This window comes from Rhamphochromis sp. 'chilingali' (assembly GCF_963969265.1).
Source record: "Rhamphochromis sp. 'chilingali' genome assembly, chromosome: 13".
Lineage (NCBI taxonomy): Eukaryota > Metazoa > Chordata > Actinopteri > Cichliformes > Cichlidae > Rhamphochromis > Rhamphochromis sp. 'chilingali'.
In genome coordinates, this window is record NC_137940.1 from 23162036 (window position 1) to 23182736 (window position 20701).

Consider the following 20701-nt stretch of genomic DNA (forward strand, 5'->3'; position numbering starts at 1 on the left):
TGCCCTTTTTTTTTCTCCTTTCGTTTTTCTTTCTCTCGCCTCCTCTCTTCCTCTCTTTTCCCTTTCCTCTCCGTTCACCCTCCATCTCCGCTGTGCACGCCTGCCTGTCTCTTCATGTGCTGAGAGGGATGCGATTGGGGGGTGGGGGGAGGGGTGGTGACAGGGGTTTGGCCCGAGACAACAATACCCTACACCTTGGCATTGATGCTGACAAATTCAAGTATGCACGAAAACACACAGAAGTGCGTGCACACACAACACACATATGACCCACATGTGCATTTGCTGCCTTCCCGGGGATGGTTTACTGGCATGAGTGTGTGTGTGTCTGAGCAAGGGAACAAAGGGGTCACCATTTGGACGAAGAGAAAAGGGCTGTGTGTGTGCATGCGTGGATGTGAGGGTCGTTTGTGCACCTCAGTGTGTGTGTGTGAGAGTGTGAGTGGGTGTGTGTTGGGCCTCCCCATTTGAGCAAAGTGACTGGCAAACACAGACCTGTTTGTCTCTGTTTGTTTCCTTTTGAACTGCTTTCCTTTGAGCCTCCTTTCCGCCCCTCATACATTATTGCACAGCAGCCAACCTTGGCGCCTCAGTAAAAGATTAACTAAGCTGTCCTATTACAGTAAAGGAAATCTTCCGAGCAGCACTGTAATTTCATAGTCATGTTAAGGCAACGATTAATCAATTATTCACTCCGCCTTTAATTTTTTTTATTGTATTGAGAAGAAAATGAATGTTAATGGAAGCAGCAGCAGAAGCACAGGCTCAACCGCAGCGGCACAGGCAGAAATACAATACTTGTGTGTATGCACATCGTTAGTGCTGAAATGATTAAACGATCAATCAAAGTGTCCAGCCACTGACATGTGATCGAGCAAATATAGCGCACACTTACCTACCAAACTCTCTTAACCTTAAAGATCTATTTACCTTCTTTGGCTTCTCTCACTATTACCTTAAATATTAAATTTAAATAAATAAAAAAATACAGTAACCAAATAATATAATAAGTATTTTAGGAGCAGAAAAAGGAAACAGGTCTCATTGGTGTTGTTAAATTCAGTATCAAATCCAAATGAGCCTTTCGTTCTGTTTGTGTATTTTTCTAAAGTCTTTCCTGGAGCGTTTTGCTTCAGCTTCATAGTGATGGAGAGAAAACATGTCATGCAATCAAGAACTGCACCAGGTCTGCGGGAACACTGATTACACAGCTTCTTAAAGCCCCCTCGGCCACCAGGACTCACCACCCGACACCTACCCAAGTTTAGCATTCCCTAAATCAGCTTCTTGCTTACAGTGATGGGGTCCCTCAGGTTTGGCTTGCAGTGGTTGGAAGAGGACTGGGCTGTGACCTCACGTACAGTATTTACCTTTGGAAAGCAGATGTTAAACTCTCTTGTCAGAAAAAAAATCATCTTAAAAAGCTACACACGGCAGACCGGATCTCTGGCTTTGACGTTTCCTACGCGATCTCCACCCACAGTTCCCCGGGAATCTGCTATAGCGCTAAACTCTCATTAGAATTCCCCTGGCTGGCCTCCTCTTTTCGATACGGTAATTAGCAATGACTAATGACTTTAGCAAGTGTAAAAAATGAGCCAGTAATGGCCACATTACAATGGATTAGGAATTACAGAGGTTTAAATGAGAAAGAAAATGGTCTCTAATTATGGTGTGATTCTAAGACAAATCAGGGATGGTACAGGAGTTTTCTGATATGCAGCTTTTTTTTTCTTGTTTCCTTCTTCTAAATTAGTAGCCGTATGTTCTCAATGACTGGGAACGGCCACTCCCAGTGTGTTTCCACAGGCGAGCCTTCTTACATGCAACGGCATGAAACAACAGAAACGGCAAAAAGGGAGTGAGAGAGTAGCAAAGTGGAACTGGTGAGGTTATTGTGCCACTAAGCAGAAATATATATATAGATATAATCCGAGATAGAGTGATTATATCTGAGCTAATCATCCCCTGCTCTGGTGAACTGCGAAAAACATCCTTAGCAAAAACAACTCATTAGACGTGGAAATGAAGAAAGCGGTATAAAGAAGAAAGGACCACTATTCAATCAACACAATGAGACTGCAGAAGATAAAGTGGCCGTGCGTGTGTGTGTGGTGCAACAACCAAGTCAAGGGTTACTCCATTAGTTATTCTAGCATAATATAGCACACAGGGCTCTACAGTCATAATTCCGAGTTGTGTGTAAACATTATTTGTATTCTGTTTTGAAGGAGCTGAAGGTTTGAACAGGCCGTGAGAACTGAGGTGAATCATTTTTAATACCTTACTTGATGCGTTTGTCACACAGTGCTGGCACAGGATGATGGCCTGCATTACATTTGAATGAAATTAGAGAAGAAGAAGAAAAATAATAACTCCATAATTTATTCTTTTATTTGGAGGATTAAATGATTCTACTTATATTTCCTTTAAGAGTCCTTCTACTCACTTACTGTATATCACAGGGCTTTTGTTAATGAGCCTTTTCCCCAACTATGCCTCCACTGCTTGTAAATGTTATGGGTTGATAAAATTTTATTTAAGCTTTCTCCACAGTCTCCTTAGCAAATTAAAAAAAACAAACAAAAAACAGGCGGCTCAAATCATGCCTAATTGCACAGGTATGCTGGGATAATGAACCAGAATAGTATATTTATGAGTGCTGAACTTTTTTATGTAAAGCTGCCTCAATATAGGTCGCTGCAGTTGCAGAAAGCACATGCACGACCCCGGTCACGGGTTCAGAGCTCAGCGCAGACGTGGCAGCTTTGGCTTGATGTGCCACACACGATGCTTTTAGTGCACAGAAAGACAACAGACGCACACTTGTCTGACGCTTTTAGTGTGTTCTTGATATTGCCAAAGGAGCCTCGGGGGAACAGTAACACACTACGGCCGATATTGTTGCAAAGCCGCAGGTTTTGCTTTTGTGTGCTTGCGCTTTTGTTGCAAAGACCTCCCAGTTGTTAGGTCTGTATTATTTGAGAGCACTTTCATCTCCAAGGCCAAACTACATGTGAGCTTTAAGCATGGAGCACAAAAAATAATGATTTATTAAAGCTTCTCTCTCCATCTAAAGGTCAGCATTACCATGCCATTGAGCTGAAAAGAGAATATTATGGTAATGTTACCAGCCTGAAGCAAACACACCACAAGCTTGTAATTATACTCATTCAAGTAGACTATGGGAAAAAAACAAAACAACACTGACAAAAGCATTATGATTTCAAACGCTTTGTAATTATTTAATGCATGTTTCTTTCAATAAGAAGCAGTAAAGTTAACAGGCTGCTTTGCAACATATGGCTCATTTTGGAGCGGTCATGCGTGAATGCAAAACAAAACAAAACTTCAGCTTGCAGCCACCGCACGCTGCCGGTGCAGGGGAATCGATATAATTGAGATGCAACTCTAATCGTTATATCTGTGTCCGCACACTTGTTTGCTGAATGATGCTGCGGATTGCTGTCTTAGCCTCAAGTAACCTGAGAAAAGACAGTTCTGGCAATCTGTGAGAGTGCTCAGCTCCGCGCCCACACACATACGCAAAGCCTCTTAGTCACTCCAGCTAGAAAAACAGGCAAATACATCACAACTGTTTCCCGCAAATCAATGCCATCAACACGCGTGTAAGCGGACTGACAGTGCGTTCAGGCTTTCTGAGCATTAATACAAAAAAGAAAAAAGAAAAGGAGATGCTGTATGTGTGCATTTGAGTGAAGTTCTGCACATCAGAGAGACTTGAAGGGAAACTGCTATGATTTAAAAAAAAAAAAAAATCTCTTTACGGTTGCTATGGTGACACACTCTGCACTTAAAACAGTACAGCTGAGCTGAGAGAGATTTTAGTCATCTCACTCCTCCTCCTCTCACTCTTTTTCCTCTCACTACATATATAAGGGCATCCACCCCTATAGTAGAGTGGGCCTGCCATCACAAAGAGAAAACTCTCATCAACTCGCAGGCCCTCTCATAAGCCTCACAGCATCGCATCTTTCCAGTCAAATAACTGGCAGTGTTTACACTGGCCCAGGTAGATTTCCCATGTGGCCTCGAGCTCGGTGTATTATTCATGGTTGCAAGAAATATATCCGTATACTGTCACAGCTTGATTACAGCAAAAAGAAAAAAAAAGCCCTCTCTGCATGTGGAAATGTATGTGTGACTGATGTGACAGAGTAAAACGCCTCAGAGGCGATGGTGCCTTTGTCTGTGGTACAAAGTGTGATACGCCAGTGGGGAGTGTATATGGGCTCGTGCGTGCGTGTGCCTCGGTGGTTTCTGTTGGCGAGTGTGCATGCATGTAAGATCAAAAAGTTGCCTTCATGCGATCTCCGAATAAATAAAACATAAGTTGTGCCGTGAACTAAACCGAGCCGTATCTTTATGAATAAATCATCCCTTCCTGAACCCCCACCCCCCCACTCTCTCCAAAAAACTGCTTTATAGCAGCTAACTTATTCCACAATTATGTAACTCGGTGGCATGTAACACAGTCTATTTTCTCAGTGCTCGCGACATTGATAACAACAATAAACACAGTGTGACATCCCGCTTGATCCCTGTGCAAGATCAATCCCTTGATCACAAGAGTTCACCTGGTTCGTCACTGAGGGTTTGGTTAGCAGCCGAACAATAGCTTTCATGTCAGAAATAATGGGTGTGCCTGCATTATGTGGGAAACCTTTAATTTCAAGTGCAGTGTGCTGCGGGTGAGTCTGTGTTTGGGTTGAAAGGAAGAGGAAAGGAACACGTACAATATTCAGTTTGAAGCGTGAGCCATTTTGAAAGCTCTTCTCAAAATGGAATGAAGACAAACCTATAGGGTATCTATATCTAAACAAATAAAGTGATCACATCCTAAATGTTCTGGAAAAAAGTGACCCAATGCAAAATAAATGTTGAGTCAATGTTACAACAATGTTAAAACCTGACGATGTAATAGTAATGACATTAAAAGAACACAATAATATAATTGATCGATGATGATCTTTCTATAGTTGATCAGGTGACAATGAGGTTGAAAAGTCATGGCTTTATAGCTGACCGGGAAATTATATTGAAATGTGGTGGATTTTATAGTTTAAATACCACAGAAGTTCAGTTGATTAGAAGTCATAAATTCAACAATGTGTCAGTATTAAACTGCAAAAATGATCAAGACTCAAAGGTAGAATTCAGGTTGACACTAAAACTTTGATTTAACATATTTTCAATTATTGTTTGCGATCTGGGTCGGGTTTCAATGAGACTCTGATAAAAGTTGTCTGTGCTTACATAAGTCAACAAATAAGTAATGGAGGCTTAAGTTGACACATTGACGGCAGAAAGTCAGCATCTCAACAGATGATCCAGATAATCCACGGAAAGCAGGGAAATAATGAACACTATGCTTGTGTTACACATAGTACTTGATCTGAAAATTTGACTGTTATGTTTTTGCTTCACGTAATGCTGGAGAAATGCAGAACAGAGAAATCAAAAATTCCCTGAGAAAACTGAGTGTTTAAACTCTCCTTTTTAGTGCAGTAGCAAAAAAAATAAATACTGACCCTGCTGGGGTTACATTATACGCCTCGTATACAATCCGTTATTGAATGATTCTGACCGCCAGCCTGAGACATTGCTGCTGGCAGGAAGGGTGTGAGTGACAGGGCTGATTTATTTCAGTCTACAGTCATATAACGGAGGGAACGCAGACACCTGAGGACCAGAGTGAACTCCACGGGGCCATGCATTTCAGACAAACGCGCACCTATGAGGAGACACGGACGACAGATGCCGACTTAAACATATCCAAACACATTCACCTGAAGAACACTACGCTCTTTTACTCAAATCCACTCAATATTTCCCTCATTGCATCTTCCCTGCTGCGCTTAAAATATAGTACAAGGAAAAAACTAGCTCTTCACTGTAACACAAGTATAGTGCTCATTATTTCCGTGCCTTCCATGGATTATTTGGATCATCTGTTGAGATTTTGACTTCGCCTGCGATGCGTTAACTTAAGCCTCCATTACTTTGGCAGGGTTCATATGAAGAGTGAGGGCCAAGCCTTGCAACAATACTACAGCTCAATGTTGATGCGATTAGCTAGTTTGAATCTGTTCGCAGAAGGCAGACAACTGCAGGGTTAACCAAAGCCCTGTGTTTTATTCACATTTTATGGATGTGCGACTGTTTAGGATGAGAGAGGTGAGGGTTTTTCACCTCTGAAGAACGGAGAACAGAGTTTATTAGCGAATGCTAGGACTGAGAAGAAGTAAAGAACGAGGAAGTTAACGGGTGCACAGATGAATGGAGAATTCTTTGGGTGTTTATGTTTGTGTGTGTGTTTGTGTGTGGTGAGGGTGAGGGTCAGTCTTGGAATCCACCTGTCTGCAGAGATAAACACAAGAAGGGCCCAACAGCACAGACTGGGGCTTATGGGAGGGCCTGACTGACAGTGCTGACATTTAGAAAGAGCACAGTAAACATGGCCTTGCACAGAATAAATAGCAGGGGGAGCAGTTTGGCCAATACACACACAATCACGTACTGTACGCATTAATGCATCGCATCAGTTTGAAGCATAAATTAATACAAGTGAGTCTATGCATGTGCACAGAGAAACAGAGCTGCATGTACACCTTGATGCACAGGTACACTGTAGACTGTTCCAATCTGATAGCCTACTATTAGAGCGCTGACAAAGAAAATGGCAATAAGTGTTTGCTTTTAATAGAACCAGGCTACACACACACACACAGATACAGGCTGACGAGAAACTTAAACACGCCTACTGATTAATCCAACAACAACAATCTTTATTTATAGAGCACATTTAAAAGCCTTGGGCATACCAAAGTGCTTTACATAAAACAATAAAAGGTTCAAACATTGATAACGGATAAAAAAAATAAAAAATAACGAGTTATGTTCATAGATAAAAGCTACCAATAAGAATGACTACAGCACATGGGTAATAGCAAGATAAAAGCTGTACCACCATAATAAAAGACACCAATAGAAAGATAGGAGGGAATTAATACAAGAGGTCAATAGGTCACAGCAACCAAACAAACAAACAAACAAACCAGCAATTAAAAGGTGGAGAAGGCAAGTTTAAAAAAAAAATCCAGGACAGAGTGGATCATCAGTGTTGTTCCTTGGCCTTTTGTCTCTGATTAAATGGAGAAGTATGAAGAGAGAAGTGCTTCAGGCTGCCTACCACAGAGCTGAATGCACCTCTAGAACAATCTGTTCTCACCTATTAGTAATAAAGGCACAGCGATGAGAGGTTTACAGGCACTGACTGGGAAATGTCAGCAAATTCAGAAACATAATGTCTTTTACGTAGTTTTATTCTGAAATGTATTAATTAACCATCTATCTATCTATCTATCTATCTATCTATATCTATCTATCTATCTATCTATCTATCTATCTATCTATCTATCTATCTATCTATCTATCTATCTATCTATCTATCTATCTATCTATCTATCTATCTATCTATCTATCTATCTATCTTCAACCCTACATTTAGGCATGTAGAAGTGGTCAAGACGACGGGCTCGTCTGAGTATTTCAAAAGCTACTGTAATTTTCTCATAACCACATCTAGGGTTTACAGAGCATGGTCTAAAAAAAGAGAAAATATCCATTGAGCGGCAGTTCTCTGGGTGAAAATACCTTGTTGATGTCAGAGGTTAGAAGAGAATATCCAGACTGCTTTGAGCTGATAGAACGGGAACAGCAACTCTGTTATTAAACTTGTTAAAACCAAGCCATGCAGGAGAGGATCTAGGTACCCCTCCTGTCAGCTACGAACCGGAAACTGAGGCTACAGCCAAACTGAGTATTGTTGGTGACGATGCCCATCACTTTATGACCACAGCCCATCTTCTGATGGCTGCTTGCAGCAGGATAACGCACCGTGTCGAAAAGCTCAAATCATTGCTAACATTACAATGTGTTTCTTGTGCTCACAAGGCCTCCATAGTCATACAAATCATATCCGTTCAACAGATCACCTTTGGAATGTGGTTAAACAGCACACTTATATCATGGATGTGTAACCAACACAGCTGCAGCAACTCTGTGATGTAATATGTCAATACGGACCCTAATCTGCTTTATGTCAAATATTATTTCATATAGTCATATATATCCACATAGTCACTTTGTATATCAGCTGCTACCAAATTAACAAGTTCTTAATTAACTAGTTAGAGCTACAACATCAGACAAATCAATATTGTTGATGCTTTAAAAAAAACTAACCTAAGATCAGCCAATCGGCAAGGATAATGCTGATTGGCTGTGCTGCTTACATATGTGCTTACATAATAACCAACAAGTGAGTATCTAGGATTTCATAAGCGGTATTTGCTAAGACATCAATAACATTGCTCCAAAAAATACACGCACAATTCTGAGTGAGAAGTGTTATTTTGTACTTTAGCAAAGTTTTGAATATACAAAATGTTAAAAAAGTGACTTGTGCCTGACAAGGTATCCTCGCTCTAAAGCACACTCTATTTTATTGTCTCTTTCTCTCTAAATGGGACCATAACATACAAAATGAACATAACGCCATATTGAAAAAGACCTGAAGGTAGTGCCTTAGAATATAAACTATTAAGAGAGTTTTTACTGAGGACGTCCCTGTAATACGCCTTCTTTTCGCAATCCGGAGAGAGAAGTATGGAGGTTTTAGGCACAGCCGCACTAGCTTCCTTTTTCACACTGACAGGACATATTCAGTCTATGAATAAAGTGGAAAAAGAAAGACAGGCTGCAGCTAGGCAAGAAAAAAAAAAGAAGATGGTCAAACCCCACCTTACATACAAGAACAAAACCTTCTCAAGAAAGAATTTTTTTGATAAAAGTAAAACTGCGTACGCTGTGTAATACTCTGTTCTTGTGAATTTGTGATGTTACAAGCACTGTTGCTTTCATCTGACAAACCGTACAGTATGTCCTTTAACTCTAGCAGAAGAACTCATAATGCTTTAGGAGACACATCAGCATGCACCAGTGTGTGTGAATATGCACTGTGCTAACTAGAGCAACTAGGTCACCCAAATTTTCAAGGGGAAGATGTTTCCTTCAGGCCAGTATTCAGCGGGGTGAAACATTCACTGTGTTGGTTTTTCAAGACACCAAGCAGGCCATGCTGATCGCTACAGCATGTCCTGCTGCACACGCTGTGACATGTGCAGTTTTTTCTTTTTAGAAAAAAAAAAGTCTGTGAATTCCCCTGACGCCCCCCCCAAAAAATCTTTTACCAAGAACCAAAAATGAACACTCAGACTCACCTTGAAAGGACACTCCAAGACAAAGAGAGGTATTTGACTGAAGTCCTTAGAGGACAAGCGCCCTTAAAGCCCAACCTCACTAATAACACTAATGAAATTCGGTTCCACCTCAAACCTATTTTACACAGAACATAAGAAAGTAGAGAGGAATGGCCTGTTTTGTCCTTTTAGCCGAAGTCAATGAAAGGTCTTGCATCCGCGGAGGTCGTCCCCCTCGCTCCTCGAGCAAAAGAAATGCAAATACTCTTAATTTTGTTTTTTTAAATTGCAAAGTACACACCATTCCACACACACAGCTCAAAGATGGCTGTGCATACAGAAGGAAGGGACAATTTTAAGGAAGCACCGTGACATTCCCTGGCCCTCTCTCTTTGTGTGGCATACAAGAAAATCAGTAGTTAATCCAAATGCATTTTCTGCCTGTAAGAGAAGAGCATTTGGACAATAGGCTTCATCTCACATGAAGCACAGCACAGTCTGCAGGCAGAAAACAGTAAATGTCAGATGAAGGCCTGTGGGAGGAGGAATTCACTACCTACATTATGTACTGCTGAGCACCTATGTGCCGCATGCAGGCTCGTGGGTTGCAAAGTTGTTTTGTTTTTTTCCGTTCTGTTATTTGTGCAGGGTGAGGCCAAAGTGAAGATACACCCTTTAATTTGCCACAAGAAGGAAGTCGAGATGGAACGCAACGATGCTTACGATTACACTTTCAAGACGGAGCGCTGGGATCTCCAACTTCACGGTAGCTGCTACATAATGTATATGCAGCTTAATGTTTAAAGAGACAAGAAGCTCTGTCTACGAGTGACCTAACCTGTCTCTGCTAGTTCAGAGCTTACAGTGATAACACTGACATTATCTTCTCATCTCCCCCTGTTAGCGCCTCTGGAGAGCTCAGAAAGTCGACCTCAGTGTCTCTAATTTCAGACACTTAATGAGATTTTTAATTGGTGACCTTTTGAGAACGGTTTCATACCACAGCTCATGAGAGCACTTGAGGGAAGCCAACATATAACACTCAATACTCACACCAGGATCCTTCATAGCAGCTTCTTAAGGCTCTAATATTTGCACAACCGACTGGCTAATCACTTGTGAGATGCAGAATGGCAGGAATTTTTAATTTTATAAAATACTAAAGCTTTCTACTGACTACCAGTTTTGACTGTCCTAGATTTGTGCCATGTTTTTAGCACTATGGGAATTATCTGGAAACTGAATGAGACCACAACAGTCTGCAACATGACCACATCATAAGCTGGCTCTTCTGCCCTTCATCAAAGTTTTATCACTTCTTTGTATGACAAACGGCTAAGAAAAACACAACAAAATCTCAATAAACAAAACTCAAGTGAGCTGAAAAAGAAAGCAAGTCAGCATGCTGAGGCGTTGGTGTGGCAGATAGATATGTACTACACGTAGGTGGTACTGAATGTCTCTTTGTGTACCAACAAATAAAAGCAGAGACTCAGAGGAGTATAAAGCTTCAAAATTTGTGGCCTCAGCTTCTTACCGTGGTGAAATATCACAGCCTTGCTGCATGAAGGCGCCAAGTGAAAACCAAAGGGAATTGAAGATGCCAAATTCATTGGTTTGCTCTGGACTCTGCTGGGTGGTGTTCTGCTGCGTCGGTGTCTGGCCCTGCTGCACCCCGTTGGAAGCCGCCGCTTGGGTGGGAGTCTGCGGCTCGGCTCCCTCCTCGTAGTCTTCGGCGTGCCACTCGTACGGGCTGAATCGACTGACCAGGAAGAGGACGACGCTGACGCCAATGTAGGCAAACACAATGCACATCCAGATCTCGTAAGCCAGCGGGTCCAGGAAGGAAAACACGCCAGGCTTGGATTTGGTTGGTTTCTTGATCATTATAGAGATACCCAGAGACATGAAGGGCTTGGAGAAGTCAATCACCTCTTCACGGACCAGGGTGATAGTGAGCGGAGCCACAGCCACGTCTGCTTTCTGAGGAAAGAGCACAAAGGCAGGTGTAAACAGTGCTGGATAAAGTAGCATTTCATTGAAATTCTGAGGTGGAATGATACTTGTGTTTCCTTGTTTGCAGCAAAGGTCTGAGAGGATCACCGCAACCACTCAACGTGCACTACACCGTGTCTAGATATAAATGTATTCTTGATCATTATCCAAGTGTATTGCACAACGAGAAAGCAAAAGAAAGACCAGTTCTTTCAGTTTTAAGATGGTGTCTTTATCTTCCTCCCCCTCATCACAGCACAGTTGGTACACACAGCAAAAGTTAGTCGGTAACGATCCAGGTCAAATTAAAAACACAGCACAATTTCAGACTTCTGAAGAACAAAGTGGTTAGACTGTCGAAATTGCAATTCAGAGGAACCTTTAGTAATCATATAATCACAAATTATTCTAGCAGCAAACTGTAAGGATTTGTTTCTTCCAAAGTGAACCTTGCCCAAAGTCTAACATATTAAAATTATATTTAAATAAGCAGCGCAGAATACTAATAAAAAGAAAGCAAAATAGGTAATCATCCTTAACAGGCTTGGGGCCAGTGCGGTTTTCAATGTGTTAAGACCTTCAATAATCAGTATTCACAAAAGACATTTAAAAGTTAATTTTCCAGCTTTGACTGTGGGGAAAACAAAAAGAAAATCTTAGAAGAAGCTCCACCGACTCACCCCATACACCAGCTCTCCGACCATGCCATTCCACATCTTGGTTTCGGGATCTCGGGCTCCGTACTTGCCATCTGAGACAATCTTCAGTTTGTACTGGTAGCCCACATGCTTTGCTATCTCTGCAGCCAGCTCCACGATGTAGCCCTCGTACTTATCATTCCCCACAAGTTGTTCGTGGTTCTTCTTCAGCATCACGTATGGAGACTCCTGTTGGATGTGGGGCAGCCATGAGTAAAAACGGATTTTTTATTTGTTTCTTTTTATTTTCCTAAAGTTTTAAAAATCATTTACAGGAACTCACTCAACAGCTTCTGAAATGATTTCCCTGAAATTAGTGTGTGTTTTGAAAATGAAGTGCTATCTCTTGTTCTAAACCGAGGCTTAGGGCAAAAAAAAGGAAAAAAAAGCACTGGCCCCCAGATATAATTGTAGGTTTAAAGGTTGAGAAGAAAATTAAATTAAATGGAACTACAAGGCATTATTTTAGCTTTGTTCCCTGAAGGTAGGTATGCAATTCATCCACAAAGACCCTCTAAGTAGGATGAGTGCGACTGAATCGTGCACTGAAAAGCACATAGCATGCAACAAGAAAACAGGAATTGGGCAGCATTGTTAGAGCCGAAGAGACATGAGGTATGATTCAAACGAGCACCTGTGTAAGTGCGTGCATGAAGACAATGAAGCTGACAGCTCTCTGAAACCAGGATAACCTCTGCTCCAGGGCCACATTGTTCTTCTTGTTACATCGACTACTGCACATCTCACACTGATTGACTTGCCTGAGAAACTGCAGCTGGCACTACACCTGGGGCTCCACTTTCAGAAATATGTATTTCATACAGAATTAAAGTCGCCTCAGTATAAATTGTCCAGCAGCACTAAGAAGGCCTCAATTCCCACAAGTTGTTATGTGTTCCTGTTTTAAGCGAGAGTTTTCTGCTGAGCTTAGAAAATCCTTCCATCGTGTTCACCAGTGTCTAGATAAGGAGGCGGGGTGTAGGGAGGAGAGGGTTTCCTATATGTGTTACAGCTATCTGTATTCTCCCGCTCTTTATGATCCAGGTGAAGGTAATCATTGTTGCACATAACTTGAGGCTGGTAGACAAATGGCACCCTGGGGAGGCAGTGAAGAGAAAGGACTGGCGTGCAGCGCTTTCACAGTGTACGCACTGGCGCACGCAGTCATAGACAAAGACAGGGCACACGCAACTGTGACCATGCCCACTACACACACACACACACACACACACACACACACACACACACACACACACACACACACACACACACACACATGTACAAATGTGCACATGGAGATGTGGCAAGGCATACAAAAGGTCCTCCAGGACTGAATCACATTGACCTCGAACAGCTCCACTGAGATCTGCTGTCACTCAACCACATTAAATACAATACTCAGACACATTCGCTGCACATTTATACACACAAGAGCACTTGTGCACCTGAACAAATGCAACTACACATGTAGAAGTTCATATTTTTAATACGTTTTAAAAATTCAATCATTTTCTCTTGTGTGCTGACATTACCCAATATATTTTAAGGGTTATACACACTAAAGGCGACAATAACACAAAAATCAGGCATGCTAAGATTAGACACATTTCACTCTTTGTCTGATTTCAGTGCAAAGCCGCAGTCATCAGCAAAGGAAGCTTTGATGCCCCATTAAACCAGTTGTGCCTCATTTCTCCACATCTCCAGGCCTAGTCTGTGGGCACAGGCTTGGACAGCAGGGACTACAGTGAAGAACTATGTGATATCAACACAGCAGCAAAACAACACCCACCCGTAGGCAACGAATCAGAGAGCACAGAAGTTAGAAGGTGTAAAAACTCCTGCGCCTGTGCTCCTCACACCTTATCTCTTCTCTTAGCTTCCAAGACAGAAAACTAATTTATCTTCCCGGAGAAAAGGACACTGACAGGAGATTATGTCAGAGAGAGTTATTTTGGGGGCTTACTCCGGAGACTCCAACTCTTGGGTTTAAATAAGGATTTTAGGCATACTTTCGAAAGTAGATGTCAATAGACTACATGTCAGGATTTTCCTTTGCAGCTACATTAGTGGCTACTTTCTTATATTTAACTCAGTAATCTTATTATAGTAATACTACAACAACCACTTGATTGGCTTTTCAGTGAAAATGATTCTAACAGGATCTCTGGTCTTCCAGTTGTACTGCAGACAGCTGAAGTGGCAGAAGCTACATGCATGCAGAATGTATTCCCGGCACTTCACATGTTCCACGTTGTGTTATGTTACAGCCTCATTCCACAAAGGATTCAATTCATTTTTACCTCAAATTATAAACATATTACCCCATAAAGACAAAGTTTTCTTGAAATTCTTGTAAATGTAGTAAAATTTGAAAACTAAAATATAACAACTACATAAGTATTGAAAGCCCTGGCTCAATATTTCAATCTTCTCTCAAGCTATGTCAGGTTGGATGGGGAGCGTCTGTGCACAGCCATTTTCAGATCTCAAGTCTGGGCTCTGGCTGTGACACTCTAGGACATTCACAGAGTGGTCCTGATGCCACTCCTTTGTTACTTTGGCTGTGTGCAAAGGGTCGTTGTCCTGTTGGAAAACTGGGGCTAAACCAGAACATTCTGGAGCTTGTTATAATCAAGGACACGTTGCTGCATTCATCTTTCCCTTGACCCTGAATAGACTCCCTATTCTTACTGCCAAAAAACATCTCCAGAGCATGATGTTGCCGATGACGCACTGCATTCAGGGCACAGAATTCAATCTTTATTTCATCAGAACAGAGAATTATTTCTCGATATTTGAGAGTCCTTTAGGTGCCTTTTGGCAAGCTCCAAGTGGCTGCCCTCTGGCCTCTCTCTCCTGGAGTGTTGGAGAGTTACTTTCAAACAAAGAATGTGTTTAGTTAACTATGTCTAATCTCTGAGATTATGCACTCTGTTTTTCTGAAAAATAGCCTAAAGGCTTGAAAACTGGGTACAAAAAAACCATGTAAGCTATCAATCTCCTTTTCTCGCAGCTGAATGGATTGCATTAGGGTTCACTTTGGGCTTCATTTAAGCTGAACTGACTACTGCAGCCATTTTGCACTAGTTTGTTTAACTATAATTATATCTGCTAAGTGGCAGAGATAGTTGGCTTCTGAAAATTTCTTTATCTTAATTACAACTTGGAGGCTGACTGGAAGAGTTTTTCTCCTCTCACTGGCAATGATGTCTATATATGCAGCCAATGGCTCTAAAAAGAGTGCACAAGTTGATGTGTACTGATGTCTTTTCTGTTATTCTACATTGTTTCTTGCCTTCATCAGCTCCACTAAGAATCTTTTATCTGGTGAGCACTGAAGTCATCTGAAGGAAGGCGTGTCCCACAAAAATCCCACAGTCATGCAGTCTTTCTATACCAGAACTCTGTAAAGGCAGCTAAAGCAGCTTTCCTATCAGATATTATTGAGACTAATAGCCACAACCCGCGAATGATATTCAAAATTTTTAATTCAGTGATAAATTCCTGTCCGGACTCTTCGAGCTCGGCCTCTCAGGCTCTCTGTGAGCAATTTCTTATTCATTTTAGTGGAAAAGTTTTATTACTGAAGGCTTCACACTCTCACTCTCTTGTGCTGAATCCTGTTCCGGTTTTACGATGCATGTCCACCTTTTCTCACTTTGAGCTGTTATCACTCCCCACTCTTAAGGGAATAATTGAACAATTGAGAAACTCAAATTCTGTGCATGATATCCTTCCATCCCGAATTATCAAGGAAAGTTTTGAGGAATTTGGGCCTTGCATCTTATTTTTAATGAATTTATCATTGTTAGTGGGCTGTGTCCCGACTGCTTTTAAACATGCGGTAGTGCACCCTGTTCTTAAAAAAAGTAATTGCGATCAGAAAGACCCTGCCAATTATAGGCCAATCTCAAAACTTCAGTTTTTATCAAAAGTTTTAGAGAAAGCCGTCTTTCTCCAAATACAGGCTTACTTAGTTGCAAATAATATCACTGACAAATACCAGTCTGGCTTTAAGCCACACCATAGCACTGAAACGGCCCTGCTAAGAGTCTATAATGATCCTCTTGTATTTGCTCACTCTGGTCGCCCTGCTGTTTTAGTTTTATTGGATCTCTCTTCAGCCTCTGACATGGTTGATCATAATATACTCTTGAGCAGGCTAGAGCATGTTGTAGGCATTAAGGGTTCTGCCCTTAACTAGTTTAATTCTTACCTCACAGATAGATCCTTCTCTGTTGTGATGGGAGGATACTCTTCCTCTGTTGCCCCTCTCTGCTGTGGTGTGCCCCAGGGGTCTGTATTGGCCCTTTATTATTCTCTTTGTATATGCTACCCTTGGGCTTCATATTTGAAAAATACAATATTTCTTATCACTTTTACGCTGATGACATTCAAATCTCTTGTCAACTGACTGATGATTTGTCAGCATCACTGAACTCCCTGTACGATTGCCTGAGAGAGGTTAAAGATTGGCTGTCAGATAATTCTCTCATTTTAAATGAGAAAAAAGCTGAAGTTATGGTGTTCGACAGCCATATTCCTCGAGACCAGCCTGTTGCCCTGCTGGGGCCCCTAGCTAACTCTCTCTGATTCTATGCGTAACCTGGGTGTCTATTTGGATAGCTCCTTTAAGCTTGATAAACAAGTATCATCAGTAGTTAAATCTGTTTTTTTTTTCAACTGCGCCAGATTTCTAAAGCTAAGCATTATATCACACAGGGACCTGGAAAAACGTATCCACGCTTTTGTGACCTCCAGGTTAGATTATTGTAATTCTCTCTACTGTAGTGTCCAAGCCTTCTCTCTTCGAAGGCTGCAACTCGTTCAGAATGCTGCGGCTCGCCTTCTTACTGGAACTAGAAAATTTGACCCTATTACTCCGGCTCTTGTTGATATACACTGGTTACCAATCAAATATCGCATTGAGTTTAAAATCTTGCTACTCACTTTTAAAATCCTGGATAACATTGCGCCCAGCTACCTCACTGACCTCCTCAATCTGTACATTAAGATCATCAGGTCAATTACTCCTGGCCCAACCTAAGTTTAGACTGAAGACCAGAGGCGATCGTGCCTTTGCTTCAGCTGCACCCAACCTTTGGAACAGCCTCCCTGCTTCTATTCGAGCCTTGGACTCAAGATTGAAAGAATATCTATTTGACTTGGCTTTCCTCACCAGTTAATACCCTTTTAAATCTTTTAAATTTTAAACTTTTAAATCTTTTATAAAATTTTATAAAATTTATTATTTTATTATTAATTTTACTGCTGTTTTTGTCTCAGCGGATTTTGTATTTATCTAACTCTTCTGGTCTGTTAGTGCCTCTATCCTGTCTATGCTAGTGCCCGATTTGTACCCTGTTATTAACTTATGTTGACTCTCCATATTACTGTGAAGCACTTTGGTGTGCCTTCGGGTTTTTAAATGTGCTATATAAATAAAACTGTAATGTATTGTATGCAAAAAAGAAAGCTTTCACAGGATTCTATACAGTCCTGTGAAAAATGAGGCTCATCTCATGATTCAGTAGCTGGTAGCGCCACCATAATTTTAAATTACTATTTTTCTCTATGACTTTATCAGTCTCTCACATCATTGTGAAGGAATCTTCACCCACTCTTATTTATGAATTTGCTTTAGTTCATAAAGACTTGTGAGCATTTGTTTAAGCACATCTCTCTTAGGTCTCCCCACAATATTTAAATCAGGTTGACGTGTGGACTTTGACTGGGTCATTGGAACTACTTGATTCTTCTTCTGTTGTACATTTGCTGCTGTGCATGGGAACAATGTCCTGCTGAATGACCCAATTTCGCCGAAGCTTTAACTGTCAGAGAGATGACCTCACATTTGACTCTAGAATGCTTTGCTATAAAGAGCATGCAAGACTTCTAGGTCCTGTCTCTGTGAAACAGGCACAAATCATCACTCCTTTCACCACACTGCTTGACTGTAGGTATGATGTGTTTGTGCCTATATGCTGTGTTCAGTTTGTAACAAACATAGTGCTGTGCATTATGGTCAAACATCTCCACTTTGGTCACATCTGTCCAGAGGAAATCATTGCAGAAACCTTGTGGTTTGTTCAAATGGATCTTTACCAATCTAAGACATGCTGCCATGTTCCTTTTAGAGAGAAGAGTCTCTCCTGTCAACTCTTCAAAACAAGCCATACTTGTTCAGCCTTCCTCTAGTTGTACTGTCACGAACTGCAACATTTAACATGCTAACTGAGGCCTGCAGAGTCTGAGATGTCGCTCTGGAAATTTTTGCAGTTTCTCAGTTTCGCGTCGCACTGTCTGATCTTGAGGTGAGTTTGTTGCGACTTCTACTCCTGGGAGGATTGGTAATCTGTCCTGAATGCCAACTTGTCAATATTTTTTTTCACTGTTGAATGATTGACTTCAAACTGTGTGCAAATGGTCTTATAAACCTCCACAGACTGATAGGCAGCAACAATTGTTTCTAGATATTGCTGGTGTCTTCCCTCCTCAGAATTGTGTTAACATACACCTGAAAGCTCCAGAGCAGCAAACTGCCAAAATGTCTTCCTTCATAGAGATGCTCATACTTGCTGATGTAGGTTGTATTTTTTCACAAGACTGCAGAAAGTCATGTGAAAACTTTTTTTTTTCACATGACATATAAGTTAAGCTGCTTAATTTCTAATTCTGGTGTGCATATACCTTTCACATATACATTAGAGCCATTAAAGCCACTTTTCACTGCAAAAAAAAACATTTTCACTTTAAAAATATACCACTAGTAAAAATTAGGGAACCAGTTCATAGACAAGCTACTGAGAACATCCTGTACCTCCAGGGATATATTGTACTAACTTTAATATCCTCTACTGTACTATAGTCAGATATTATCAGCTATGATTACAAAATATAATGATACGTGTCACAAGAATGGATTAGGTCGAATCTGACCTCACTTGCAGACCATTTGTGTTACTGCCAATAAATACAACCTGAGACATGTTGGATGACCTAATGATGACATTTATGGTAAAAAAAATAAAAAAATAAAAATTAAAAGGATGCACTGACATACCACAGCCTCATATATAACAGTTACTTTGTCTATTTCATGAGAAGTTCTAATGCTGCACAGACACTTCTGCTGGTTCTTTCTAGTCTGCCTGTTTTTTTTATGTGTGTTGACATTACCACAGAGATTATGTTGACCTTTTGTGAGCTTTTAAAAGTGCAATAAATGTGTACTATACCAACTCTAACAGTCATCAACACTGTATGTCAGGCATGAGATTCTGCACTTCAGATGTACACGGAGCAATAAAGTTATACTGATACTCATTGTTATTCTGAGCAGGCTTCAGTCAGAATGAGAGCAGTTAGAAAATGTAGCTGGGAAAAGAAACAAGAGAGCAAGATACAATTGCGGACGCCTGCTGAATTCTTTCAGGGTCGTGAAATTTAAGGAACTCTACCATGATAGAAAATATGTTACTATTACTTTATCTGTTTCAGTCTCTCAAATTAAACACCCTCGTCCCCTAAAAAAAGCCCTTAACCTCTGTTTGTTTGAGTTTTTTTGTTTTTAACTCATACTTACCAAGATAGTGGTGACTATGTAAGTTCTGTTCAGCAGTGGGTAAGTCTCGTTGCTCCCTCTCAGGCTGGCTGTGGTCACGTACTTCTCATCTTCATTCCAGTAGCCGACCTAAGGCAAGGAGAATGTGTCACAAAGTAGGGCCCGTGTTTAATTAACTGCCTAAAGTGAAACTGACTATATGAGAGAAAAATAACTTTTACTCCCACTCAAAGACTCGAGCTTAAAGGCAGTTTATCATATTTCAGCTTATATTTAAGTCCAGCTCAATGACCTATCAAGCTGATTTAGCAGCTCTTACTGTGAATGACTGAAATCCCAAAAGACACATGTATGTGGAGTGCACAAAATTTAATTGAAATGATGAGCTGTATTTAATAAAAATGTATAATTTATCAGGCATTTCAGATAAATTCAAGTACTTAAGTCTCCTCACTGGATAGCTTCTCCAGCGCAAGAGGAAAATATGAATTTCCTGCTATTTCAAATAAACATTCAGTTGCATTTGCAAGACTGAAAACATACCAAGAAGTAAGGTAAATCCATGTCTCTAATTTACCTTTCACCCTTAAGGTATTTGCAGCAGTAATGATGTACTCATTTGGGAGCTGCTCAGTGAGGTGTGAGAGTAAAAAGCTACTCATACACTTCACTGAAGGTAGTAGGAGATTTCTTGTTAAATGTGAATCTTAACTTTTTAAATTAGAAACTGGCTCTTTGGAGCATTCACTCGTTTGACTACAGTACAAGGTTTTAAAATAAGCTACAGGGTTAGTCAGACACATGTAATAAGACTGCATACATATTGTCTTTTTAGAAAGGGGGCCCTTGGGCAAGAATGAATATCTTAAATCGGACCCTCAGGCTCACCTTCTTGGGTCCAGAGGGGGCCAGTTCCATGACACTAACAGTGTAGTTGGTTCTGCGGCCTTTCTCATTAAACTGAATGTGACCAGTCAATCCATCTATACGGACCTGTAATGGAGTCAAAGATATCGAATAAGTAATTCAGATCCTCTCACTTCCTTGGCTGGTACGGCTGCCCCGTAACGTGATATTCAACCAGCGTTTCAGTGCTAGGAGCAAGCACTCGCACATCATGCTAACATGACATGCATTCTAAGCGCAACTCGCATGTT

General features: G+C 40.9%; 1 protein-coding gene across 7 annotated transcripts in view; it reads right to left on the minus strand.

Annotated features, from left to right (window-relative positions):
• gria1a (glutamate receptor, ionotropic, AMPA 1a) overlaps positions 1–20701 on the minus strand; it is an 81297-nt gene that overhangs the window by 23386 nt on the left and 37210 nt on the right. For all 7 annotated transcript variants that reach the window (XR_013973958.1, XR_013973959.1, XR_013973960.1 and 4 more), the window contains exons 8-11: positions 20433–20537; positions 19566–19673; positions 11960–12166; positions 10822–11267 (exon numbers count right to left, since the gene is read on the minus strand). Coding sequence is in view for 4 of the 7 variants with exons in the window: in XM_080901742.1 (XP_080757868.1) it covers positions 10822–11267; positions 11960–12166; positions 19566–19673; positions 20433–20537 (866 nt within the window). In the remaining 3 variants the exon portion in view is untranslated. The remainder of the gene's footprint in view (positions 1–10821; positions 11268–11959; positions 12167–19565; positions 19674–20432; positions 20538–20701) is intronic.